This window comes from Acinonyx jubatus, chromosome B3 (assembly GCF_027475565.1).
Source record: "Acinonyx jubatus isolate Ajub_Pintada_27869175 chromosome B3, VMU_Ajub_asm_v1.0, whole genome shotgun sequence".
NCBI lineage: Eukaryota > Metazoa > Chordata > Mammalia > Carnivora > Felidae > Acinonyx > Acinonyx jubatus.
Genome location: NC_069386.1, coordinates 131,607,854 through 131,634,503, shown reverse-complemented (window position 1 = coordinate 131,634,503; position 26,650 = coordinate 131,607,854). Strand labels below are relative to the sequence as shown.

The 26,650-nt window shown below is 53.3% G+C and overlaps 1 protein-coding gene across 5 annotated transcripts in view; it reads left to right on the top strand.

Moving 5' to 3' along the window:
• The first annotated feature begins 2,478 nt into the window (after positions 1–2,478).
• The window catches only part of TTC7B (tetratricopeptide repeat domain 7B), a 253,767-nt gene continuing 229,595 nt past the window's right edge, over positions 2,479–26,650 (top strand). For 3 of the 5 annotated variants that reach the window (XM_053224828.1, XM_053224827.1, XM_053224826.1), the window contains exons 1-2: positions 2,480–2,667; positions 25,902–26,056. In XM_053224828.1, coding sequence (XP_053080803.1) covers positions 2,547–2,667; positions 25,902–26,056 — 276 coding nt within the window. In that variant the 5' untranslated portion in view covers positions 2,480–2,546. Of the gene's footprint in view, positions 2,668–25,901; positions 26,057–26,650 lie in introns of those variants that run through there. The other 2 variants (XM_053224825.1, XM_053224829.1) reach the window with 2 other exon arrangements.

The following is a 26,650-nucleotide window of genomic DNA, read 5'->3' as shown; positions in this document are numbered from 1 at the left end:
CACTCTTATGGTGGGTCAATGCCATTTTAAAGTGCTTTGCTTGTATTTTCTTACTTAATTCTCCACCAACTCTACTGAATAGGTATGCTAGCTGAGGAGCTGGAGGCATGTAAGGTGTGGAGAGGTGAAATGTCACTGCCCAGGAGGCACCTCCTGGGTTAGGGTCCAGGCTCCACTCCGCCCTCACGACGACATACGCCTTGTCTCGGAACTCATCACGTAGGGGGACATAAGTGGAACTCTGATAATTCACATTCCAGCGTGGCCACTGAGGCAGTCTTAAACGTCACTACAAAGCTTGTTGTTAGAAGCCCTACCATGGCCTGGGGCTCCAAGAACACACAGGAATTTCCCTCCTGGACCAGAGGGGGCAAAACATTCCAGGCAAATGTCTGGAGAGACGGATCGCCATGCCAGAGCCTCGAGGAGAGTATGAGGGTCTGAGGGGGAGGGGAAATATCTCCTGCGGACATTTCTCCTCCTGTTCTTCCTGTTCCCTCTTGGCAGAACCGAAGGCACCAGGCACCAAAGGGTCCTCTGCTAAGACATGTCCCTTTCCTGGGGCTCGTCCCCAACACCTGAGACCCTTCAGGTCACCTTCGACACAGGTCCTTGGGGGTGCCTGAAGGTTATGCTGGTCACGGCAGAAGTTATCTCCTGACCTTCCTTTCCTAACGTCCAGTGTCTCCTTTCAGATTCCTCATGGTGAACCTCTGTCCGCCATGTCTGTTCTCCCCAAGAACAGCCCCAGGGCTGCTGAGGAGACAGGAGACAAACCCATGTGAAACTCCTGCAAAGCTGGATGGAGTGAGGTCCCTGGAAGGGGTGCCGCTGCTGGGGACAGTGCTTCCTCAGCACGGGAGCTCCAGAGCGTCAGCTCCGGCCTCAGTCACACTGTCCAGCACCCAGCATCCTCACCTCAGCTATCACCCTGGGGCCTCCCCAGCCATCTCTCTCCCCAACTAGTGGCAGTGTTCTCAGCCATAGTGGACATACCTAAAATGTAGGTCACAAAGTGACACTCCTGTTAAAAGTCCTGCACGGACGTCCCATTCCACCAGAGTAAAAGCCAAGGTCATTACAACGACCCACAAGGCCCGCCATGAACTGAAATTCCTCCTGCCTTTCCTCGACTCCCTCCCTCCTCTCCAGCCACACTGGTTTCTTTGCTGTTCCTCCAACTCCCCAAATGCTCTCTCCCCCTCACCCCGAAGGGCCTTTGCGCTGCTGTTTCCCATGCCAAGAATGCTCTTCCCCCCCAGATGTCCTCAAGGCTCTCTCTCACCCTCTTGAAGTCCTTGGCAAGTGTCACTTCCATGAAGCTAAGGCCAACATCCCATTGAAAATTGCAACATCTTTCACACCCCTTGCCCCCCACTCTGTGTTCTCACTTGGCCCCCTCGTCTCTTCAAATAGCCATCTTCACTTTCTAACTGACTACTGTATTTTGCTTATTTCTTCCCCTGGCTGGAATGAAAGCTCTACGAGAGACAGAAATCTTGGCTGTTTAGTTCTCCACTGTATTTATTCCCAGCACCCAACCCAGGGCCAAGCACAGAGCTGGTGATCGCTACATAGTTACCAAATAACTGAAAGAATGCACACCGTGGACACCTGCCCCCCAGCTCTCAGTCCACAGAGGCAAGGCAAGGAAACCCCGCTGGTGACTTTGCATACTCCTCAGGGGGCAAGGCAGCTGGCATCCGAGCTGGTAGCAGTCCTTGCCAGGCCCAGTTCAACTCAGCAGACATTTATGGAGCCCCTGGACAGGTGCTGTGCCAGCCTGACACGGATGACTCTTCGCCCACCTCGTCCGCCTGGGGGCTAAGGCTGCCAGGGGCAGAGGGGGGCCTCCTGACGGGGACAGGCCAACCCTGGCCCAGAGGGATCTACTGAAACCTGAGATGGCAGGACAAGCTCAGGCAGGCCTCCCCCTCACACTGCCCTCACACCAGGCCCACTAGTCCTGTCTGGCGGGTGACCTTCCTCAGGGTCGCTGCCCTTTTAGGCCCCATCCCCATCCTCCCCTTTGCGGTTTCTTCCCTCCCTCGGGTCCCCAGGCCCCCAGCCCGCCAGACCCACACCCCTCACCCTTGCCCTTCCTCACCAGCCCGCACCACCGCCGCTCCCCCCCACCCCTCCACCTCGGGTCTCGACCCCAGCCCCAGCCCCAGCCCCCGCCCCCCTCCAGGTCCCCCCTCCCGCCGTCCCTCCCCCGTCGGGCCTCCGCCGCCGCCGCACCTCGCCCTCGCTCAGCCTCCCGCCGCCCCCCAGCCGCGCCCGGCCCCGGCCCCCCGCCCGCCTGCCGCTCCGGCCCTGGCCGGCAGGGGCCGCTCCTCGCGGCGCCCGGGGCCCCGCCGCCGCCCGCCGCCGCCGCCCGCCTCCCCGCCCCTTCCCCAGCCGGCGCTCCCGTTACGCCGCGGAGCCGGGAGCCGGAGCCCGCGCCCGCGGCGGCAGCGGGAGGCGGCGGCGGGGGCGCCCGGGCGGCGGCGGCGGCGGGGCCTGCGGGGCCTGCGGGCGGGCGGGCCGGGCCCGGCCAGGCCGCGATGGCGACCAGGAAGGCGGGCTCGCGGCTGGAGACGGAGATCGAGCGCTGCCGCTCCGAGTGCCAGTGGGAGCGGATCCCCGAGCTCGTCAAGCAGCTGTCGGCCAAGCTCATCGCCAACGGTAGGCACCGGGCGCGCCGGCCTGGGCTGCAGGGGGGCGCCGCGCTCTCCGCTGGGCCGGGCCGGGCCGGGCCCCGGAGGCGCGTAGGGGCGCGGGCAGGGGCGCGGCCGGATCGCGGGCGCCGCGCCGGCGAGGTGCGCGGGGCCGGGGCCTGGGCAGCCCGGGCGTCACGCGGTGGGGGCGTCCGGCGGGCGGGGGCCGTGCCCGGCGTCCCGGAGTTCCGGCGTGCTGGCGGGCTCCTGTGGGGTGCGCGCGTCGGGGGGCTCCAGGAGCCGCCTGCTGCACCGGGGTCCCAGGGGCCGGGTCGGCCTTGGGGTTGTAAGAAGTTGGAGGCGATGGGGGAGGGTGCTCCCCCGGGCACGGCCCGGCCCGTGCAGCGTGCAGCGTGCAGGGGATTACAGTGTGTGCGTGTATGCTGTACCCAGGGGGGTGTCGAACAGAGACCCCTGGGAAATAGGGTTTGTAAACACATGACGTTCAAGGGGCTCCAGGGAGAAGCTCAGACTTGGGGTGTGTGTCGGGGGTGGTTGGGGAAGGCAGGGGAGATGTGTGTCCTGGGGTTCAGAGAGTAGAATGTCAAAGCTGTGGACCTAGGGAGGTCGGGTTTGGGGAAGTAGAGTCAAGAGAGTCAGAGAGAGAATATTGTAGAGAGAGGTGGGAATGTTGTGGAGGAATGGGGTTGGATGGGCAAGGGGCTCGGTGCCCGGAGGAGGAAGGGGCCTAAGGGAGCCACTGAGTAGGAACCTGGTGCTTGGAGTTAGTCTATGGCCCCGTTGAGTGAATTGGTTCTTGTACCCAATCGAATCAAAATTGCATCCAAAATCCCATTTCAGAGCGCAGCTCCACGTGGCCTTATTTGTTTTGGAAGCAAGTATCGTTAATATTTGCTGGTCCTTTAGTACCCGCCAAAAACCAAGGACACCAGTGGACTGGTGAGAGGGCAGAGGTTTTGTGTTTTATATCATCTCTGGCAGCCTGAGGCTCTGTGAGCAAATGGTGGCTGAACAAATGAATGAATGAATGAATGAATGAATGAATGAATGAATGGCACTGCTCTAAGAAAAGACATCACACTATTTTCAACCCTCTAACCTCAAACTACCCAGAAATGGAAAGGGATGTCACGTGTCTTCTTCAAGAATGGTTTATGACTGTGCCTTTTACGGTATTAGTGCCTTGAAATAAGAACTTGGTTTTGCACACTCTCAACTGTGGTACCCTGCTTTGGGCAGATATTTCCTGGAAGGACGCGGGTACCATGACTGCCCCAGGGGCATGGAGGAAGCATAGATCTACCTGGACTCAGCTTGGAAAGTGTTGACTCTTCTCTAAGTCCTCCCTTGACAACAATGGTATTTGGTCCCGTGGGCCCCAATGGCAGCTTGACCTTGCCCTTCCTTTAAGGTTCACCGGCTTCTCCTCCTGCTTCTCCTCTCGTTACCTGCAGCAAGGTCTCATTTGTTCCTTGGAGTTTGGACAGTCCTGGGTCTACTTTGTCACTTCCTGGCTGGGTAGGCATAAAATACCTTCAGGGCAGGTTGATGTTAGGGTTACATGGGTTCATTTGTGAGCCCCTCCTGATTCTCTTCTTCAGAACCTACCTGTTTTCTGCTTTGTTTACTCACTCATTGCGCCGATATTTGCGTGCCCACCTGTGCCAGGAACGGAACAGAAGTGAACAGCACTAACCAAGCTCCTACCCTCGTGTACTTAAACTTTTCTGAGGAGATAGGATAGCAAATACAGAAATCAATATATAGGTTAGCTTCAGATAGTGAGAGGTGATTTATTTTATTTAAAAATTTTTTTTTAACGTTTATTTATTATTGAGAGACAGAGAGACACAGAGCATGAGCAGGGGAGGGGCAGAGAGAGGGGGAGACACAGAATCCAAAGCAGGCTCCAGGCTTTGAGCTATCAGCACAGAGCCTGACACGGGCTTGAACTCACAAACTGCGAGATCATGACCTGGGCTGAAGTCGGTCGCCTAACCAACTGAGCCACCCAGGTGCCCCAGTGGGAGGTGATTCAAAGAAAACAGACGAGGAAAGGCGATTGAGAGTGATGAGTGGGGGAGAGGCGACTCAAACTATGGTGGTCTTTCGAATAGATGGGCTTTTGGTGGTATGGACCCATCTTACCTTCACAGCCTCCCAAGGCTTGGCTTCCTTCTCAGGGACTGGTCCCTGGGGCCTGAGCCTCAGTCATTATGGGGCTTTTGGGGGAGTGGGTTGTGTGGGGCACTGCAGTCCGTGGGTCTGTGTGTGTGTTTGCTTTTGGGAAGCTCATGAGAGGCAGATTTCTGCCCCAGAACCCACCTACCTTGTAGCAGTCGTTGATGGCAAAAGGTCACCCACCCAGCCTTAAAAAGGTCAAAGAGATTGCTCAGGAATGTAAAAATACACAGCAAGGAAAGAGATGAAACAAAACCAGAATTATTGTGGCTCTTCTTCAGGGTTCAGAGAAATGTTGAAGGAGGGTCCTTCCCTCCTTTTGGCTGCTGGGGGCTTCCTTTGGCTGGCGGTGGGACTTCCTTCTGGGTTTGAGGGCACCAGCTCCCCCTTAGATCCTTTTGGGTGCACTGGACCTCAAGTTCTGGGCAGATTTGGCAAAATCCTTTGGCTAAAGCATTTGCTGCTTGGAATAAGGAAAGCGAGTTAATGTCATGTTTTTCATAGTAAGACACTTTGAAGGCAGCCACAGGCATAACAGAACACAGTCTTTGGAATGAGGCAGACCAGTGCCTGAGCCTGACTCTATGTCCTTGGCCAAATCACTTAACCACGCAGAGCCTCAGTCTCCTCACCTTAGAAGGGGAGCTGAACACTGAGTTTGCAGGGATTGTTACGGGGATCACAGGAACTAATGACTCCCAGGGCTACTCGCAGAGTCTGACATCTTAACATGTAGGCCCTTCATTCGTTCATTCATTTGTTCGTTCATTCATCCGTTCCATAAATATCGAGTACTTGCTACTCACTGCTTTAGGCACTGGGGATATACCAGTGAACAAAACAGACAAAAGTGACAAATGTCCCTGCCTTTGTGAAGTCCACATTCTGGTGGGGAAGGGGCAAGGGGATGTAAATAAAAATCACTCAGTAAAATTTGCAGGTTGCCAGATGGTCGTAAGTGGTATCAGAGGGGGCTCAAGAGGGGAAGAGGCAGCAGTGCTTTGAGAGAGGGGTGGTTGGGGGGCACAGAGGATACTAATATGTGGCCAGGGAGGGCCTCACCGGGAAGGCAGCATTTGAGATAGGACCTGAGGCTGTGGCCAAGCATGTTCCAGGGAGGGGACCTCAAGGGCAGAGGCCTGATGAGGGCAGAGGGGTGGCTGGGCCAGATCACCTGAGGCTTGGAGGTCACGGTGAAGGCTTTGGCTTCTCTCTGAATGAGGTGGGAGCCAAGGGAGGTTTCCGAGTGGAGGAGACCTGCCTGCAGAGGACTTCCTACTCAGCAGCTTTTGCTTCTTCTGGGACGGGAGCATGGCTGTGGGCTTGAAATAGTAGACACTTTCAGAGCACGCTGCTCCAGCCTGACTCCTCTGAGATAAATTGGTTTAGACATTTTGCCAAGAGGTGGATAAGGAAGAAAAGGGCAAATGCCAAGCTGAAAACAGACCCCAGAAATCCATTTTCTGCCTCATGCCCCCCTGTGGGTACCATTTTAACCACTCCATCTCAAAAACACACAATGTGTGGCAGGGATATGCCAGGCCCCTGTGTGTTCAGCAGGACAGTGACCAAACAAGTTAAGGGGGGGCGGGTTTGAGGTGGGAGAAAATTCGACTCAAGTCTAGATTCTTGCTGCGAACTAGCAGCTTGGGCATCGTGTGGGAGCGCGTGAGGAATGGACTCTCAGGCCCCACCCCACCCCTGCAAGGTCAGAATCTGCATCTTAACAAGGTATCCAGGAGATTTGTGGGTACAGGGAGTTCTGAGGTGCGGTGGCCTGGAGCTGAGGTGGCAGCCTGGGGGGGTGAGGGGGTAAAGACGGAGAACAGCACATCAGCTCCCTGTTGGCTCGTAGGTCGGTCCTGGCCCTAGGAGGACAGTCCCAGCTGCCTTCTGTCTCCAGAATGCCACCCTTTAGCCTCCCCATGGTGAGTTCACTGCTGTGTGACAAAGTGCAGTGGTCTGGCACCTGGGCTTCCATCCAGTCTCTACCTGTAGCTGGCTGGGTGACCCTGAGCCAGTTAGTTAATCGCTCGGAGGCTGTGTTTCTTCATCGGTGTGATATGGTTGATAATCCTACTCCCCCAGGGTGGCGGTGAGGAAGAAATGGGGTGAGAAAGGCAAAGCTTGCTACATGCAAAACACCACTGTTTACTCTCTCCACCTGACGCAGTATAACCCTGGACAAGGCAGGCCATGTCCTGGATATCACCTGGCTGGGAAGAAGAATGGGAGGCCTAGAAATGACACACTTGAGCTTGTGCCCGGTGGAGACTCTCGCATATTTCAGGCACAGAAAGAGGCATTTTGGAGCCTGTGCCAGCCCCAACAGACAGCCACCCCCTTTCTGAAGCAGTGTCTGTTTTTCCTTCCTTTCCCTGTCTGCTAATCTTAGGTGAGCTCAGTTGCTGAGCTCACTTACAACAGTTCGGCCCCAAATGGTGGTTTCTCCTTTAAGGGATCATCACCGTTCTGATTAAGTCTGATTTTGAGACCCTTTAAGTACCTCTTGGTGATGGGCAGGTAGGGAAATGGTGCCTGAAACAAAGAATATTTCTGGCGCAAAGTTTGGTTCAAAATGTATGCAGACCATTGAGTGGGAGTGAAGTTCTTGCATTTGCCAATAACTGATATTCCCCATGGCATCAGTGCCCCCAGCACGGTGGCTTTCCACTCTGGAGCTGGGCTGAGTCTCAGGCCTCTGGAGCCTTTCCTGCTGGACCAGGGGCTTCTTTGGAAGTAAGGCTGAGGTTTAACCGAGAGTCTGCTGTGGGGTGGGAAGGTGTCACTGTGGTTTGCAATGGCTTCTTTGGAGGTTCCCAGGACGTCAGACTATTCCCGGACAGTGGGGAAGGACACGAGTCAGACCTTGATGACACTTCATCTCGGCCTTCCTAGGGCGTCCATCCTGCTTTCACGTACTCTGTCCTGTTGTCTGTCCTCTGAAGGACGCACCTTTGTGGCAGACCATACGTCCTGATTTTTGGATTCAAAGGTTCACTTATTTGACAATAATATATTGATAGCTCTGAGATAAGCACCGGGGCTCAGGCTCATGGTTGCTGTGAGAGGGCAGAAGGACCATGACCTTGTGGCTGCACACAGTGGGGCTGGGACTGCTCAGCTTCTCCCTGGCCTCCGACTTGTAGGGATTTCAGGCTCTGAGGATTCCTGATGTTGATCTGCTTGGTAAGCCAGCCTTTCCCGGTGTGTCCTCCCATTACCTGAGTTCACCCCCATCCCTGTCTCCTCCGCACCCCCCCCCCCCCCCCCCGCCGCCATGGCTGGTTTGGCCTATTGGACCCTCACACTCACTTTGCTCACTGTCTTTGCCCCCATGCTCACGCTATTGCTCTGAAGTCCTCTCTGCAGTCAGAAGCCTACCCGTCTGTCAAGGTCTGGTTCAAGTTCCTCCCAGCTGTCCTCCCTTCACAGAGAAGGATTTGCTTCAGAGAAAATAACCATACAGTGTTAGAACCAGATGGGTCCTGAGAGATCCCATTGTGTAGCAGTTTTCAAACTGCGTGGTTGAGGAACCCCTCTGGGAACACGCTTTAGGGGCCTGGGGGCCAGGTGCGCAGGCCTCACACAACGGAGCAGTGATACTTTTCCCTAAAGTTTCCTTTGAAAAAAGAGCTAATGTGCTTTTAAAAACATATTTGAAAGCCATCGATCTAGTCTTTGGCTCTCCATTTTACAGGTGAGAAAACAGGCTCACAGAGGTGTCTCCTGCAAAGCCACCAGCTGGTGAGTGGCAGAAAAGAGCAGAGTGGGTCAGAGCTCTGGCTTACCGGTTCAGTTGCTTGGTTCAAAGTGAGGCTGTGCTCCTTCCTAACTAAGAGCATTATTTCCCCTTATGAAACCCCGCATGGGAAGGGGTGATACACATTCAGCATCCCTTTTCTGAAACCACTGGTGCCAGCTATGTTTAAGAATGTAGAATTTTCCAGAAATACTGGAAATTTTCCACATGCTGGCCAGTATGTGACCCTCTCAATGGGTCCGGGGCAGCACTTGATAATAAAACATGTCACTCTTTCTGTATCAAAACACACGAGCAGTCACTGCAAAGGGACGCATAGAATATAAATAGCCCATGGTGGTGGGTTTACGGTCTCCCATCCCCCAGTCCAGGGCTGTTTCTCCTCCCCCATGTGGCCTGTCTTGGCACATGTGTTGTCTCCTCACCCAGGCGGTCAGCTTCTAGGGGACCGAGGGCTGTGGTTCTGCTGGGATGAACTGTCAGCCCGCTTGGCGTGCTGTGCGGCCAACTGGGCCCGGACTTTTGCGCGCGGAGGCCTCTGAGCGATTGGAACAGGCGACGGGAGGTCCTCTTCTCTGGACTTGCTTCTATGTGGGGTCATAAACATCTTGTTGTTGAAGTCACACTGACTTGGGTTCGCTCCTTACTTGCCGCCCAAGGCCCTCCAGCAGGTACACCTCCTCTCTCACTCGGGGCACCCCCAGCTGCCCCGCCGGATTTGCACCGGGCACGCCATCAGGAACGGCCTCTGCTTCTGATGCACGTTGACCTCACTTGGGTAGATTCCTGCCCCGCTGGGTGACCTCATGCTTGGCAGGTGGCGGAGAGTTGCAGGGCGTTCTGTGAAAGCCAGTGTTTCCCATCTGAGAAGCCAAGAGAAGGGAAGAGGTTTTCCGACACCTCTCAAAACCCTCTCCATCAACTACCAAGACAAGAAGGAACAGGCATTTGGCAGCTGGGTCAGATGAATGCCATATAATGTAGAGAGGGCAGTCACAAGCCACAGGAAACCTAGCAGTGTGTGTGGCCACAGCCCTGTGTGTCTGCCCCTGCTCGTCAAGTGCGGTGGAGGGGGATGTGCCAGAGCAAGGCGGAGCAGACGTTTTGTGGTCCTTTTGGACGCTGGCTAGACCTGGAGTCAGAATCTGCATGCGTTTGCCCTCTGAGTGACCTTGTGCACCTCACTTGATTCTCTGAAGCCTTAGTTTTCCTGACTCCCTGGGTGTTAAAACGGTGCGAGTAGGGAACGAACAAGCATTTCTTGAGCTTTTGCTGTGTGCCGTGCTCTGGGCATCACAATGACCGTGTGAGGAATGGGGTCGGGGGTCGTAATTCTCATTCAGGGATAAGTGGACCGACGTTTGGAGATGTTCATTGAGCTGGTTTCTAACCCTCTTCTCACTCTAGTTCCATTTTTCTTTATACCAACAAATTGTTTTCTAAACTTGTCAGATCAAAGAATCACCAAGTAGGCTTGTTGGGCCGCATCCCTAGTGATTCTGATGATGTAGTGGGTCTGGGGCAGGGCTCCAGGGTGATGCCAGTGCTGCTGGTCCGTCCACCCATTCTGAGTAGCACTGAACTAAGGGAGCCTGGACATCATGGATTCCCAGGCCTCTCCGGTGGGGTGGTGATTTCCCTTGGTTCAAGGTGGGGGCTGGACATCTGCATTTTTTTTCTAACGTTTGTTTATTTTTGAGAGAGAGAGAAAGAGCGCGCACAAGTAAGGGAGGGGCAGAGAGAGAGAGACAGGGAGACACAGAATCCGAAGCAGGCTCCAGACTCTGAGCTGTCAGCCCAGAGCCTGACATGGGGCTCAAACCCACAAACCATGGGATCATGACCTGAGCTGAAGTCAGTCGCTTAACTGACTGAGCCACTCAGGTGCCCCGACGTGTGCATCTTTAAATAGAGCCTTAGGTGGGTTGTGTGATCAAGCGGGTCTGGAAGCCCTGCTCTCAACCATAATCCTTAGCATTTAATGAGTACCTCCTATGCGTGGGGACTGCACCTGAAGAAATAGAGTGAGGGGGTCACCAGCCACGAGGAGCTTCCAGCTCAGGGTAGTCACGTAATCTCTGGGCAGCTGAGTCGCCTGGGGGCTGCTTAGCAACTCAGATTCCCATGCTGGGCCCGAATTCCGCTTCAGGAAGCCATAGTGGGGTTGGGGTTCAGGAAGCACGATTGTTGACGAGCATAGGTGGTTGGAGCACAGCAAGTTCCAGGACCAGATTTTAGACACGGTTGTCCCAGTGGTGGGGACAGCGTGCCCCGCCTGCAGCCTGAGGAGAGCACTGACCACGTTACCAGGCTTCAGGGTGCCGCTGGGTTACTGGGGGGCTGAGGGCAGGGTGCGCTGAGACGACAGTGGGAGGGGCCTGGCAGAGTGCCAGGAGGAGGATCTTGGGCAGGGCTGTGGCTTTAGGGTGACCAACATGTCCCTGTTGGCCTGACGCTTTCTTGGTTTTCAGAACTGAAAATCCTGTGTCCCGGGAACCCCCCAGGCCTGGGCAAGCAGGCCCGTAGTTCACCCTGTTAAGCAGATGGAGCAGTTTTTAGCAAAGAGGAAAGGAACCCGGTGCAAAGCAGGGCTTTGTCCTGTTAGACCTGGGTTCAGACCCCGGCTCTGATGCTGCTTGTCCCGCCTTGGGTGAGTTACTCAGCTTCCCCGAGCCTCCCTCTTTAGCTCAAAGGTTGTTTTGAGGAGTAAAAGAGATAATGCAGTTTCAGGCACCAGCAGTCATCTGCAGCAGCCTGCCTGAATCAGGAGTACTGTGTGTGGAAGGAGGTTAGAAAGGTCCAGATACTCAGCCCTTTACAGGGGGGAGGAAGCAGGCAGGGTGACAATGACAGCAGGGATAGCAGAGCCGTGCAGGAGGGGTTGGGGTGGGGTCCTGTTGTACTGACTTGTGGCTGAGGCCCAAAGCTGAACGGCAGTCGCTGTTAGCTGGGTCCCCGAACTAGTCAGTGCGGACCTGGGTCTGACAGACTCCCCAGCCCTCTCCTTGCAGCCTTCCCTCCTGCACTTTAATGAGCCGGGATAGGATGTGGGGGTGTCATGATGTGTACTGGGGACGCAACAACGAATGTGACCCCTGTCTGGGCTGTCAGCCCCATGAGGGCAGGGCTGTTTCGCTCTTTTGTTCTCTGCTATATCTCAAGCACCAGTAACATGTCTGACACACAGTAGGTACTCAATTAATTGTTCAGTGAACACCTTAGCTGCTGCCCTTGAGGAGTTAACTCGGATTCATTTCCTCCTCAAAACCTGCTGAGTGTGTACTGGGTGCCAGCCGCTGCCTGAGGGCCTGGGGTGCCGTGGTCATTAGGCCCACCCTGTGTTCTAGTATAGCACACGTGCTCAGTGCTGGGAGTGGGAGTGGGACAGGAAGAGGGCTGAGGAGGTCCTGGGGAGGGAGTGTCTACCTGAGAGGCTAAGACTCTTGGTATCGTCCCTCAGGTGACTGGATGGCCCCGCCTGCCTGGGGCTCTGGGTAAGCTCTGGCTGATGGACTGCTGTTCAGGCTGACTGAATGCCCATGACCTTCTCTTCCTGTGTCTCCTGTGCAACTGTAGGGTTGACACTTGCTGAGTGGCCAGGGCTCCCTGCTGCCTCTCCTTGTCCCTCCAGTCTCTTCACCTGTGGGCTGGTTCAGCCCCTTTGCTGTGAGGCCTGCCTCCCTTGAGTAACTAACTGCCTTCTCTGGCCCTTGCAGGTTCTGAGTCCAAGAAGAAGCAGTATGTTTTCTCAAGTAAGGGGTGTTGAGTCGGTGAGGTGATATTGCTGGGCATGTCGAGCACGGGACCTGCAGTAAATGCCTTTCTCTGGCCCGCCAGGCCAAGAGAGTCTGCTCTCCACTGAGTCTTGGGCCTGGAGGCCTGGGAAGGTGGGTCCCTCAGGCCCCTTGCAGCTGCCCCGCGGCCCAGGGCAGCCTCCTTCCTACCTCTGCCCTGCCGCACACACCAGTTTTGGCGTCTCCTTCTGCCTGGACTCTCACTTGGAGAAATCCTACCTCACCTGTCTTCTGAGTGTCCCTGGTGGTCTTTCCACCCCACTGTGCCTGGACTTGATGGCCCCACACTGTAGTCTTTGAGGGCAGGGACAGGATTAGAGCTTTGAATCTTCAGGGGATGCTTGCCGGCTCTGTGTGGTATGCATTTAACTTGTCTGTGTGGGGCCAGCTTCCTGAGCGAGCCCTTTCCAAGCCTTCTGGGCTGGCCTGATAACATCCCCCTGCCCTGTTAGAGTCATTTCCTGCCCTGCTGAGCCCTGGGGACAGGCCAAACCAACTCCAAGATCATGACTTTCAAGTTACCTTTTCTCTTCTTAGACTAGGTTTTTCTAGGGAAGTGTTTGTGTGTGCGTGTGTGTGTGTGTGTGTGTGTGCATGTGTGTGTGTATGAGCGTGTGTGTGTTAAACCAGTATACTTATCTATTCTGCCAGCGCAGTGGAAATATTGTCTTCTGTTCCCACATTTTACTCTCTCATCCTGTCCCTCCAGCTTCTGCATTGTGCGTGAACACGGGCAGAAGGCTTTGGCTTGAAGCCTGGACTCTAACTACCAAGAGTTTCCCAGAATATAGCTTTCTGCCAACTTCTTTGAGCTCCTTAATCTTTGACTTATGGCATCTTTGCCTTTCAGTCAAGATCCAAATGGCCAGGTCCTCTGAACCGGGTCATAATTTAAGCAAAGATGGCGGAGGGGGAACAGAGGCAGCCCTGAGGTGGAAATGGGAAGGCCGGGGTCTCGGTCAACAATCATATCCCAGCTACGTGCCAGGCACGCCTGAGGGGGGCTGAGGTACCTGATTAGGTCCTGTCTGTGAAGGGGAGACTAGAGATTGACTCATTCCTTTCAGAAATATTTAAAGAATACCTACTGTGTGCCTTGGAGACAGGGTGTGAAGGGGAGAGTGACAGGGCAGAGGTCAGAGCCAAGGTGGTAAGGTACAGGGATTTTGGCTTTCACTTCAGGTGAAAGGGGAGCTCCCGGAGGGTTTTGAGGGGCCGGGTGACATGACCTTCTCTTCTCTGCCCTGCTGTGTGGCCCTACCCCGGTTAAGCCCAGCTCCCGGCCTGCCCCTGCGTGCTGCATTTTGCGGGAGGAACTTGCGCGTCATTTGCACTTGATGACAAGTGACCTCGGAGACACTGCCACGCTTCTGGCATGTTTGTATTCCTGCTCTCACGCATTCTTTTCCCTTCTTAGGCCTTTTATCTGGATGGCATCCTCTCCTACCTCATGACGTTGCCTCATATTTTAGCGAGGAAATAGAGGCAGTTAGGAAACCTCCTTGTTTCCCACCACCGAATCTGTGTCCACTTTCCCTCCTGTCGCTGTGTGGAGGCTCCAGTTCCTTTCAAGGCCTGCACCCCCTTCACCTTTGCTCACAATCGCCCTGTTGGAGCCTCCTCAGGACTTCATGGCTTCTGGCATTTCTCCTCGCCTCTGGATCAATTCTCTGTCTCTCTCTGTTTCCTGGATCATGCCCTAAAGGGTTCATAGATACCCAAGACTCTCCTGTAGAAACCTTCCTCAGTCCCACGTCTCTGTCTCCTCACTGCCCGCCTCTCTGCTCTGTCTCAGCAAAGCCTCTTCGAGGAACCTTTGTCTCCTCGGCCCTCTTGGAGCTTGTGTCCCTGCCCACCCCGCTGCTCTTCCTGTCAAGGTCACCCTCCGATGTTGCCTCCCTGTTGCCAAATCCAGTGGTTACGTTTGTGCTCTTATTTTCTTCCCTATTCCAGCTGCCTTTAACCCGCTTGGCCACTCCCTCTTTCTGGAAACTTCTCATCTCTGTTTTTGTAACAGGGAGTCCTGGTTTCTTTAACCTGGTCCTTTCGCTCACTCACTCTCCTCCAGCTTTGACGCCGACCTCCATCCACCGATTTGATGTCTCTACTTGGATATCGAATGTTATTTAAGTCTGTTGAAGCAGAACTCTTGGTCTTATTCCTCCTCCCCTACAGTAAATGGCAAAACGGTACCACTGTCTACTCCACTGTGCAGTGTCATATCTGAGATTAAAGAATTTATCTTTAATCCCCGTCCATTCCTCATCCCTCGTGCATCCGTTTCCTATTGCTGCCGTCACCGATTATTACACATTTACTGGCTTGAAACAATGCAGCTGTGTTCTCTGGCTGTTCTGGAGGCCACAGGTTGGAAGTGGGTCTCATTCAGGCTAACCTCAAGTGTCAGAGGGGCTGAGTTCCTTCTGGAGGCTCTCGGGAAGGATCCATGCTTTTGCCTTCCTGGCCTCTGCGACTGCCCACATTCCCTGCCGCATGCCCCGCCTCCACCTTTAGAGCAAGGGGTTAGCTTCCTCTGTGACTATACCTGTTTTCACCACCATCTCCTCCTCTGAGCCACCTACTTCCCTCTTCCAAGGACTCGGTGGTGCCCCCGAGGTAATCCGGAATAATCCCGTCTCAAGGTCATTAACTTAATCCCATCTGCAGAGTCCCTTTTGCCATGTAAGGTGACATATTCACAGGTCCCAGCAATTAGGGCACAGTCATCTCTGGGGCGCGGGGGGGTGTTATTCTGTGTGCCACACCTCCGGTCCCACCCATTAGTAAATCTTGTTTACTTTGACCTCCAAATCGTGTCTTCCTCTCTGCCCGTCTCTCCCCTTCGGCACTATTTCTCACCTCTGCCCCCTTGTCCTGGCATCCGTCACCCCTCACCAGACTCCTCTGCGGTGACCTTCCAACCATCCCTGCCGTTGCCTCGCCCTCTCCAGCCCCAAGTTCGTTCTCCACACGGCGGAGGGAGGGGTCTTCACAAAACCTCAACCGATCACTTCAACCCCCTGCTTGCACACTCCCCGCCCCCTCCAGAGGCTTCCAGGTGCTCTGAGAAGGAAAGCCACACTCCTGAGCACAGTCTGCCACAGTGTGTTCGTGGCTGCCCTTACCCGCCTCTCTGACTACCATGCTCCCATCTGTCCCCGCTGCTCCAGCCACACGGCCTTCTTGCTGTTCCTCACGCATGCCAGCTGCGTTCCTGCCCCAGGGCCCTTCCGTGGGCTGCCAGAATACTCCTCCCTCAGATCTTTCCGGGGCTCGCCCAGTCTCAGGTAGCCACCCAGTCGCGCACTGCCACGCTGCCCTGTTTTAGCTCTCTGCGCGTCTCTTACCGCTACCTGGCCTTTTCCTGGTTTGTCTCCCCTTCTGGAATGTGAGCACCACGAGGGCAGAGACGCTTCTGCCTCACCCACCACTGTACGTGTCGGGTGCTGGCAGGTGCTAAGTAAATGCTGGCTGGTGGCTAATGCGTGCAGCACTCTGAGGTCAGGCCAAGGGAGCAGGAAAGCTTCTCCAAGGTGACCCTGAACTGCAGCTCACACGACGCCTGGGCTGTTGGCAGGAGAAGGGAGGGAGGTACAGCCTGTCCAGGCACCCCCAGGTGAGACAGATTGCCACAGCCTCGGAAGGATGTGGGGGGCCTGGAGAGTGTGCATGTGGGAGGCTGGTGGCCCAGGGAGAGCGGTGACGAGCTCTACTTAATAACTGCAGACCCAGACCTCCCTCACCTGGTTCTGAGATGATGGGCCAGGTCCTGCGAGCCCCCTGTGGGTGACCAGATTACGCACTCCCGAGTCAGCACACTCCAACATGGGCCATCTTCTTTTCTTGATTATTATGATTATTTTATTGGGTTTTTTTTTTTTTAATTTTTTTCTTCAACGTTTTTATTTATTTTTGGGACAGAGAGAGACAGAGCATGAACGGGGGAGGGGCAGAGAGAGAGGGAGACACAGAATTGGAAACAGGCTCCAGGCTCCGAGCCGTCAGCCCAGAGCCTGACGCGGGGCTCGAACTCACGGACCGCGAGATCGTGACCTGGCTGAAGTCGGACGCTTAACCGACTGCGCCACCCAGGCGCCCCATTATTTTATTGGTTTTAAGAGAATTTAGTGATTCATCACTTGCATATAACACCCAGCGCTCATCCCAACAAGTGCCCTCCTTAATGCCCATCATTCATTTAGTCCCCCCATCCCGGTCCACCTCCCCTCTTTTCTTTTTTATTAAAAAAAATTTTTTTTTAACATTTACTCATTTTTGAGGGACAGAGAGAGAGAGAGAGCCCAAGCAGGGGAGGGGCAGAGGGAGAGGGAGACACAGAATCCCAAGCAAGCTCCAGGCTCTGAGCCCCGATGTGGGGCTTGAACCCACGAACCACGAGATCATGATCTGAGTCGAAGTCGGACGCTTAACCGACTGAGCCACCCAGGCGGCCCTCCCCTCTTTTCTTGTTAAATTAACTAGTTAATGTTTTATGCAGGCAATGAATGTACATGGTAGTAAAAGTCAAATAATACAAGAGAGAAAAGTAACTTTATTCCTACAGCATCCCTGTGTCCTGTTGCTCCTGTCCACAGACGTAGCCACTCTTGGAACTTTCCTGGGGGTCCTTTCAGAACTAGCGTATCGGGCGCCTGGGTGGCTCAGTCGGTTAAGCGTCCGACTTCGGCTCAGGTCATGATCTCACGGTCTGTGAGTTCGAGCCCCGCGTCGGGCTCTGTGCTGACAGCTCAGAACCTGGAGCCTGCTTCGGATTCTGGGTCCCCCTCTCTCTCTGCCCCTCCCCTGCTTGTGCTTTCTCTCTCAAAAATAAGTAAACATTAAAAAAAAAATTAAAAAGAAATAGCCAGCATATCTGTATGTGTATAAGAAAGAGTGTTGTTGGTTTCTGGTTTTCACACACGATAGTAACATACTGCATACCCTGTTTTGTATCCCTCTCTAACAGTGTTACCTATTGCTGTGTAACAAACCCATCCTCAAACTTGGTGCCTTCAAATAGCCACCTTTTATTATTTTTCACCCTTCTGGGCTTGCCAGGGGAGCCAGCTGTGGGTCTGCTCCGCGATGGAGCTGCTCTTGTCTGGGCCCTCTCCCGTGGCTGGGCCTGGCTGAGACGACTCAGCTGTGTTCCCTGTGGCCTTTCTTAGCCAGCCCGGCTGCGTTCTCAAGGTGGTCACAGAGAAGCGAGAGGAAAGCAGACGCGAGTAAGCCCTTTTCCGAGCCTCTGTGCGTGTCACACGTGTCTGCGTCTGTCCTGTCAATCAGAGCAAGTTACGCGGCCAAGCCCACGTTCAGTGTGAGAGGCCAGAAAGCATGTGGGTTCAGGGGTATGAAGAGCTGGGGCCGCTCGTGCAGGCAGGTACCGCGGGACCGTATGTAGATCCGTTTCCTTCTGTGTAAGGGACGCGTCATGTCCCATCACGTGGGGCACGCCACAGTGAGGACTGTGCAGGTTGTTTTCTGTCCTGTGCTGTTCCCAGTGGGGCCCTATGTAGAAACATCCTGTTGGTACACGTAGGTGCTCAGGAGTGCACGTATGTATGGGATAAGTTCCTAAGCCTGGAATTTCTGGGTCAGATGGTGCAGGTACCTAAATCGTTCTGTAGATGTTGCTAATTGCCCTCGGTCGACACTCGTACCGATTTATGCTCCTGCCGACAGTATCCCAGTGTCTGTTTTTCTGTCACTTGCTGGTGGGGAGAGGATGACAAGTGCTGTAGGTGCTGGGGTACCTGTGACTTACAAGAAGCCAAGTAAATGAGACGAAATTCGCTGAAGCCATCCTGAGACCAAGAAATGGAGAACCTGGCTGACTTCGCAGGGCAACCACGGAGGTGCAGGGGACGCTGACAACGGCTGGACTTGAGCAGGGGTTTGTTTTTCCTCTTGGATCGGAGCCACCGGGGGGTTGGTTTGAATAGACCTAAATGCTTCTCTATTGACAAATGCGAGCTGTTGAGAGTTTTTTGTATTGGTGTCACGTACTCCCTGGAATAGAGTGGAAACCTTAAGCTTTTTTCTTCCGCGTCTGATCCAGTCTCTGGGTGTCAGCTGTTTATCCCGTGAGGGAGAAGGCTGGGAGGAGGGGGCAGTCACCTGAAGTGGCAAAGGCCACACAGCGCCTCCCTCCTTGGGGGAATCAGGGAGGCCAAGGCCGCCTGGGCATCGAGCAGGGCCAGCCGCCAGGCTTCGGGGATTGTCTGTTTGCAGATGAAGCTCAGCACAGGGCTCTCGCCCGGGGCCGATTCCCCATCTGCTTCTCAGTGAGGGTCCCCAGGAGCAGTCTCTGTCCAGCTTCAGGCTTTATCTCTACCTAAGTCCCTGGGAAGCTGGTTTCTGCAGCCTCACTTAAACCCTGAAAAATACCCGTGGGAAAGGTGGAAACCAGCCCTGAGCACCCCTGAGTCCCTCCTCACCCTGGTCACCTGACAATCCTGGCAGGCCGAGCAGGAAGGGATTTAGGAACGGCCCGCGCAGCCCTGCGGCAGAAGGGTGAAATGGCTTGGCCAGCGTCACATGGCTGCTTGGGAGGGAAGCTGGGCCCCTTCTCTGGATGCTGATGTCCACACGGTTCGTGCCTGACGTGCCGGGGTAACGGCGCAGGTAGACGGCCTGGCTTCAGAATTCCAGCTCCAGGACTGACTGGCCCTGTGACCTTTGGCACATGGCTTCACCTCTTGTGCCTGGTCCCCCATCCGTGAGGATGGAGGTTGAGAATAGGTCCTAGTGAGGTTTGGAGGACTAACGGGGTGATGTGATATCTCAGCGCGCGGCACGGCATTTAGTAAGAGCCCAGCATGGCTTGTCTAGTAAGATTATACAACATTCTTGTCGTCCTACTAGATCGCAGGCCTCTTGAGCACAGGGATTGTGTCCCCTAGAACTTTCTGGCCTCCTAGATGCAACATAACCATTCTGGGAGATAGCAAGTCCAAAATGAATGGCAATGACAGTAATCGTAACTCACATCTATTCAGTACCTGCTCTGTACTCTGTGCATTACACCCACGTCTAATCCTCACCGTTGCCAGGTGAGGAAACTAAGGCTCAGAGAGGTTAGGTAAATTGCCCAGAGCCGCTCAGCTAAGTAAGCTAGGGAGCCGACGTTAAGCCTGGGGCTGCCTGAGGCCAGAGCCCTGTCTTCCACGTTGTACTCCTAGGCTTTTCCATTCTGGAAAGTACACCCTTGGTCCCACTATGCAGTCCTGCTGTGCTCCCTGCAGGGTGGGATGGCCGGCTGTGCCCTACCCTGTGCCTGGTGAGTGTGAGTAGGCAAGTGAGTGGGGAGAGATACTTAGATTTAAGTATTTCATGAGGCGGAATCCTCATGTAAGGGTTCCTTGTTCCAGTGGTGCAGCCAGAAACTCTCAAGGCAATTACAGAGCTCACCTTGTCTGCTCCCCACTTTTCAGGGACCACTTTTCTCTGTTGTCCCACGTCCAATGTTGTGAAAATTGTTTTTTCACATATTTTGTCTTGTGTTTATGGTTATTTGTTTTTTTCACTTGAGAGGGAGAGCGAGAGAGTGCATGCGCACATGCAGGGGAGGGGCAGAGAGAGAGAGAGAGAGAGAGAGAGAGAATCTTAAGCAGGCTCCACCCTCAAAGCAGAGCCTGACATGGGGCTCGATTCCATGACCCTGGGATCATGACCTGAGCTGAAATCAAGAGTCGGACGCTCAATTGACTGAGCCACCCAGGCGCCCTGTGTTTGTCGTTATTTTATACAGGAGGCTAAATCTGTTCCATCTTGGCTGGAAGCGAAAGTCTGTTTTTAACTTTTTATTCTTTTTTATTTCATACTTAATTCTTTAATCCAGCTGGAATTAATTTTCTTGCATGCCCTGAGGTGCCGTTTTTTTTTCCCCTTGTGCCTCACTTTCCTAGCATGTAGCTGGACATGCTATGGGCAGTAACAGATGGCTAGGTGACATCTGTGTCCTTTGTCACTCGTGGCCTCTGAATTGGGGACCCAGGGGTCCTTGACAAGAGCCGGCAGCGCCGGCTGAGGATGGAACCTCGCAGCCTCTGTAGAACTTCTCCAGCGTGAGTTCATAGCATGTTTTTCAGATCTTTGCCCTCCTGGTTGGGAGAGTGAGTGGTAGAGAAGTCACCTTTTTGGAACGAGAGAAAAGGAAACATAATTTGCCTGGGCGATTCCCTGGAGCCTGAACAATTTTAAAGTTTCACAAATTATTCTGCAGCCGCTACGTTCATTTCAGATTTTCAATTTGCAGCCGCTCTTTGCTCAGAGCGCGCGGCTCCTTTGGGAACTGAGGAGCTGATCCTCGCCGACCTGGCAGGAAATCCCAACTCTTCCCCTCTTCCCCTCTCTGCCCTTCATGGTTCAGCTCTTGGAGTTGCCCGAACAACGGGGCTGTGCCATGCCTTTGCACGTTCTGTTTCTTCTGCTTGTGAACACGTACCTGTAACATTGCTGGTGAAGGCTTTGTCTCCTCCTCTTCCTCCAGTCCAGGACTGTGCACGTCTCCAGTACCACTGCGTCGTGTGGAGCTTCAATGAGGGAAGGGACCGTGTCTCCTCACTCTGAGCAAGGCCTCTTCCTCTCAGTGAACCTTTCCCAGGGCCCGTCCAGTGTTTCTGTTAGAACTGGGCTCCCTCCACAGCTTGGCAACAAGACTGGTGTGTTCCTCCATTATCCGGAGATCGATACGCTAAAAGTCTGTAAATCCTACAAAGCACTAAGGTGGTAGCTTTATACGTCTCTTTATGTCGTCCTTTGTTTAAATATTTTTGCAAGCCTAGGATATACAAGCCGTGAAATGGGAGAGGTGGGACGTCGGGGCATTCTACCAAAGCCCTCAGTTGGGTTCTGTGGAAATTCCTTTTAGACGTGCGGGACCCTGGGAATGAGTATTGTTCGGTGAGGTGTTCTCAGATAGCCATTCTCAGCCGAAAGCCTGTTTGGTGGTCGGGAGATCTAGTCAGGATAGCAGTTTGGCCACTGTAACTAAGGTCCGAGTGACAGTGACTAAACAACAAGAGCCAAGTGGAAGTTAATGTTTCTGTCTCACGCAGTGATTGATCATAAGCGGTCTAGGGCTTGGTGGCAGTTCACGCGTGTTGGAGACCGAGGTTCCTCATGTTGTGCTGCTCTGTGGTCCTCAGTAGATGGCTTCCATCTGGAGGGTTAGAATGGATGCGCCATTTCCCAGCAGCGCGGACTCTTTCCAGCTATTGGGGTAGGGCGAGGAGGAACCGGAGGGTGAGCTCACTTCCTGTGGGGCCAGCAGAGAAGCTGCATGCGGCACTCTGTTCACATCCCACTGACCACAACTTAGCATCCAGCCCCCAGGGAGCCCGGGAAGTAGTCTCTACCTTGACAGCTATGGGCATGGATAAAACTCAGGGACTCTAATACTAAAGGAAAAAGGGGAGAATGAATATTTGGGGACAGTTGGCAGATTCTGCCACAGGCAGGACCAGACCTAACACTGGAGGGTGTAGTCCAAGTGCCTTGGCCTACCATTGAGTTACTTCACCGTTTATTGAACACTGGCTCTGTGCCAGACATTACGCTTGGTTGGCCCTGAGACTGAAAACAAGTGACATAGAGATTCTTCCTTCAGGCCTCTCATTTCAGTGTGGAAGGGGCAGATAAGTAAAGGCCTAGGCTGGCGTGCTTGAGGTTCCTGGTGGCAGCCGGGGGTGGCATGGGATAGGGCACGTGCGGGGAGAGATGAGCAGTGCCCAAAAGATCAGTAGGTGTTTATCAAGGAGCGGTGGATGTGTTCTCCGCATTCCGAGTCATCCCAGAGGCGTGGAGGAGATTCACTGGGCCCACGTGTGGAGAACTTGGCTGGAACCTGTTTTCCACGGAGATGGGGCTCAGCGGGGAGAGGGGAACCGTTAGTCCCATGTTTTGCTCCCCGCTTGAGTCTCTGTTCTTGCCCTCCCGCTCGCCCACACCCTCTTCTCCGGCCACTGGGTCCGGTGCGCTTTCCTTGCCTTTGCACCTTCCTTGTGCTCTGCTGTTCCCTCAGCCTGGTTTGTCCTTCCCTGTGCTATTTGCCAGTCCAGATCCTACTCATCCTGTAGGGTCTAGTTGAGAGGCATGGCAGGCCACGCCACAGCATGTCCCTCCCCGAGAATGCATTAGCTCCCATCCACGGTCTCACTGTGGTCACAGTATCCTTCCCATTTTATACATGGAGGCTGGTGCTTCAAGAGGGTGAGCAATGTGCCCCTGGTCGCACAACTAGAAAGAGGTGGCAGACAGCAGAGGGCCCGATCTGCTGTCCTTTCTGCTTGCTGGCCTAGCGATTCTGCTGGGGACAGCCATTTCAGCTGTAGGTCAGGGGAGCCCGCAGTGGGGAGTTAATCGGAGTGGGGAAAAATGCGGAGCGAGGAATCCTCAGTTCACACGTACAGTGGGGCTTTCTTAAAATTGCTCCCCCCGCCCCCCCAGAACACTGAGGTTAAATCCTAGAACCACAGTCCCAACGTGACAAACTGGGATTTATATCTATAACTCTGAATCTAACGTTATTTTAGTTTTTGGAAATTTAAAATCTACAGAAAAGAAAGTCCGTGTATATGAATAGTCTCACCCCAGAAATAACCACTGTTCCTGTCCCATCATGTATACTTCCAGTGTTTAAAGAAGACTCGCACTTTTTCCTAATATTAAGGTAAAACAATTCTGCTCAATGAAAACAATTCAAACTACACAGAGTTAAAAAATTACCCCAAATCCTATCATTCAGAAATTTTTATTACTCATTCTTAAGAGATACTCATTCTAGACATGTTTTTAGGAAAACAGAATAAAGGTAAGCAGGCAGACTTTTATGAAGAGTGATCGCACACTCCTGTCCAAGGTCACAGCCATCAGCCACGGGCAGCTTCTGACCACTTGAAAGGTGGCTGGTTAGAATTGAGATGTGCCATATGTGCAAAGTACCCATGAGATTTGGAAAGCTTTTTTTTAAAATTCATTTTTATTTACTAATTTTTTTTTAAATAAGCTCTGCGCCCAACGTGGGGCTCGAACTCACGCCCCAGAGATCAGACTCACATGCTCCACCACCTGAGCCATCCAGGTGCCCCTAGATTTGGAAAACAATGCAAAGAAAGAACATAAAACTATGCCAGTAGTTAAAAAATATGGATTGCTTGTTCAACTGATAATATTTTAGATATATTGCGTTAGATAAAAGATATTATCAAAATTAATTATTTCACCTGTTTCTTTTTCCTTTGTTACAATGGCGACTGCAACTTTTAAAATAACGTGTGGCTTGTACACAGGTCTTGGGCGCAGCCATTCTCGATTTGAAAAATAAAGTATTAATAAGTACTCATGGGAAAAAAGAAACAAAAGTGAATCTCAGGGAATTGTTGAACTCCAGATAAATGCTTCGGCACACGGCATCACTTCCTAAAAGAGTTCAATCAACTCTTCAAAAGACTGGAGTCGTGTGTGTGTGTGTGTGTGTGTGTGTGTGTGTGTGTGTGTGTTTTCTTTAAGCCTATATTACCGTGTTTTGAAAGATGGTGCTCTAAAGCTCCTCCCAATTTTGATATATTGTCATTTTTGCACTGTGTTTAAAGCAGTCACAGTCTGTTCTTTAACTGTAATTCTTGTAGGCACCTAGTACCCTGTAGGTTAATGTGTGGACCCTCCCTGTCAGGCCTTTGCCCACATATCCTTCACCCCTGAGTCCCGAGTTTCTTTATTAGCTGGATTTCATTCTCAAGAATGTGCACTTGGGCTACGCTTTGTGTCCCTGTGCCTTCTGTAGACGTGGCTTCACTGTCTTCGGTTCAGGATACTTCTGTGGATCTTGCCTGATCTTCCCCCTCATCTTGTAGGTGATTTGCTTTTTCTTCTTGGACACTTACAGAATTTTTGTGTTCAGTCACTTATCTCAGCCCTGTTCTGTTGTTGCTCGGCTTATCCTAGGACCCTCGGTCTCGTCTCTAAGAGACTATTTTGGGCTTCCTGGTGCACAGACAGAGGCACTGCTGAGAACTTTAGATTTGGCAGATCTGGGTCACTGACCACAGGACTTGGGAAGGCTCTCGTTCCAGCTTGCAGCCTTTAGTGGACCTACCACCCAGAATCTCAGCGGGTCCTCTGTGATTTTTTTTTCTTGAGTTAATTTTAGATTACCTAAACAATAGGCAAATCTGTTCTCCTTTCTGGGACTGGAATGTTAAAGGTAAAACTGAAGTTCATTTTGACCCTTTACTCCAGTTGAGGTCCTTGCCGCTCTGCATCCCGGTGGTAACCATGGTCATGGATTGGAGATATATCCTTCCAGACCTGTTTTGTCACTCTTACATCTTGATACAATTGCATCCTGTCCCATGACAGCAGAAATACGTCATGCTCAGGCTGGTGTATGAATTGTTCTGGGTTTATTCAGAGCATCTAGATGTGCGGATCCCAAAGTGCTACTTCTGGAGTGAGCTCTTCATTCTAATTAACAAGCCAGCACGGATATTAGCAGAATTGCAACCATAAGTAGTATGCTTATGGGTAAAACCTGCATCTAGACATTCCCAGCTGTCAGTGTCTATATAGCTTCGACTTTTAGGCAGAAACAGACTGCATGCAACTCAGGTGTTTTTGATTCAACTCGTTTTAAGAATTTGACTGTAGGGGCGCCTGGGTGGCTCAGTCGGTTAAGCGTCTGACTTCGGCTCAGGTCATGATCTCATGGTTTGTGAGTTCGAGCCCCGCGTCGGGCTCTGTGCTGACAGCTCAGAGCCTGGAGCCTGCTTTCGATTCTGTGTCTCCTTCTCTCTCTGCCCCTCCCCCACTCGTGCTTTGTCCTCTCTGTCTCTCAAAAATAAATAAATGTAAAAAAAAAAATAATAAAAAAATGACTGTAGAAGATATTCTGCCAGCTCACCTCCGCGTTATAAGGCCATAGAACACAACAGGACTAGGAGATTTCACCGCATTGCTCTTGGAAAATACATAGTATTGTTTTATAAAGATCATGCTGAAAAATATCGTAAGACAACTTTGTGTTTTCCTACTGAATTTGGGCTCTCTCTGTTAACATATATTAAGTCTTTCTAGATTCAATCAATGTGTGACAAAGGAATGAGATACCACCTGTCTGAGTACAAACTCTGGAACATTCTTTTTTTTTAATGTTTATTTATTTTTGAGAGAGAGCATGAGTCGTGGAGGGGCAGAGCAGGGATGGACAGAGGATCTGAAGAGGGCTCTGCGGTGACAGCAGCAAGCCCTACGTGGGGCTCAAGCCCATGAACCGTGAGATCATGACCTGAGCCGAGGTCGGACGCTCAGTTGACTGAGCCACCCGGATGTCCCTGGAACATTCTTATTAATGAACAGAATTCACCATAAGATGGTGCCTCCTTGGACTCCATCTAAGGTTATGAAGTTCCAGAAGGGCCTTGCTGGGGGCATGGTGCAAGGGTGTGGTGGTCCTGAAGTCCTTGGGGGGCCTTCCCACTTAGCCTCTCACTTTGTTCTCTGCAGATGACATGGCAGAGCTCCTCCTTGGGGAGTCGAAGCTGGAGCAGTACCTGAAGGAACACCCCCTACGGCAGGGGGCCAGTCCCCGAGGCCCCAGGCCCCAGCTGACCGAGGTCCGCAAGCATCTGACCGCCGCCCTGGACCGGGGAAACCTGAAGGTACTGTGGGTGCCCGAGATGCGGGGGGTGGAGGGGTGACGCTGGGCCCGCCCCGCTCCGGGCAGTGAGCAGTTACGAGGAGCTGGGCAGGTGGGGAGCACGTCTGTACCCTGCCGTGGCTTCTGGGAAGCAGGCCGACCCGCTGCGTGATTGCTGTGCCGGACCCACGGCTGGCTGACCACCGTGGGGGGCCTTCCGGCTCCTAGGGGCCTCTCTGGTGATTCTTCGACGACACATTATCCTGAAGCATCATCTGCCCCAGGTGCTTGGATAAAGCTGCCGTCTGAGGCCCAGAGCTCAACCTGCCATCTTGGCCCACTGTAGGGAGGAGAGGAGTTGATCAGGAGTGCCCTTTACCGCCAGTTCCTGCCCAAGACATGTATGTCCTGAGAACTGTGTGGGGCCCCTGCTGGTGACCGCAGGCCTGGTACCTTGGTGTGGGAAGGAGCCAGGACAGGAGCTGCCCTCTGCCTGAGCAATGACCTGTTCCTCACGGCACAGAAACCTGAAGTGCTACCCTTCTGCTGTCCGCCTGCTCTGCCTTCTGGTCTCTGCTCCCAGCTTGCCCTCTCCCTCTCACCACAGTCCTTTCTT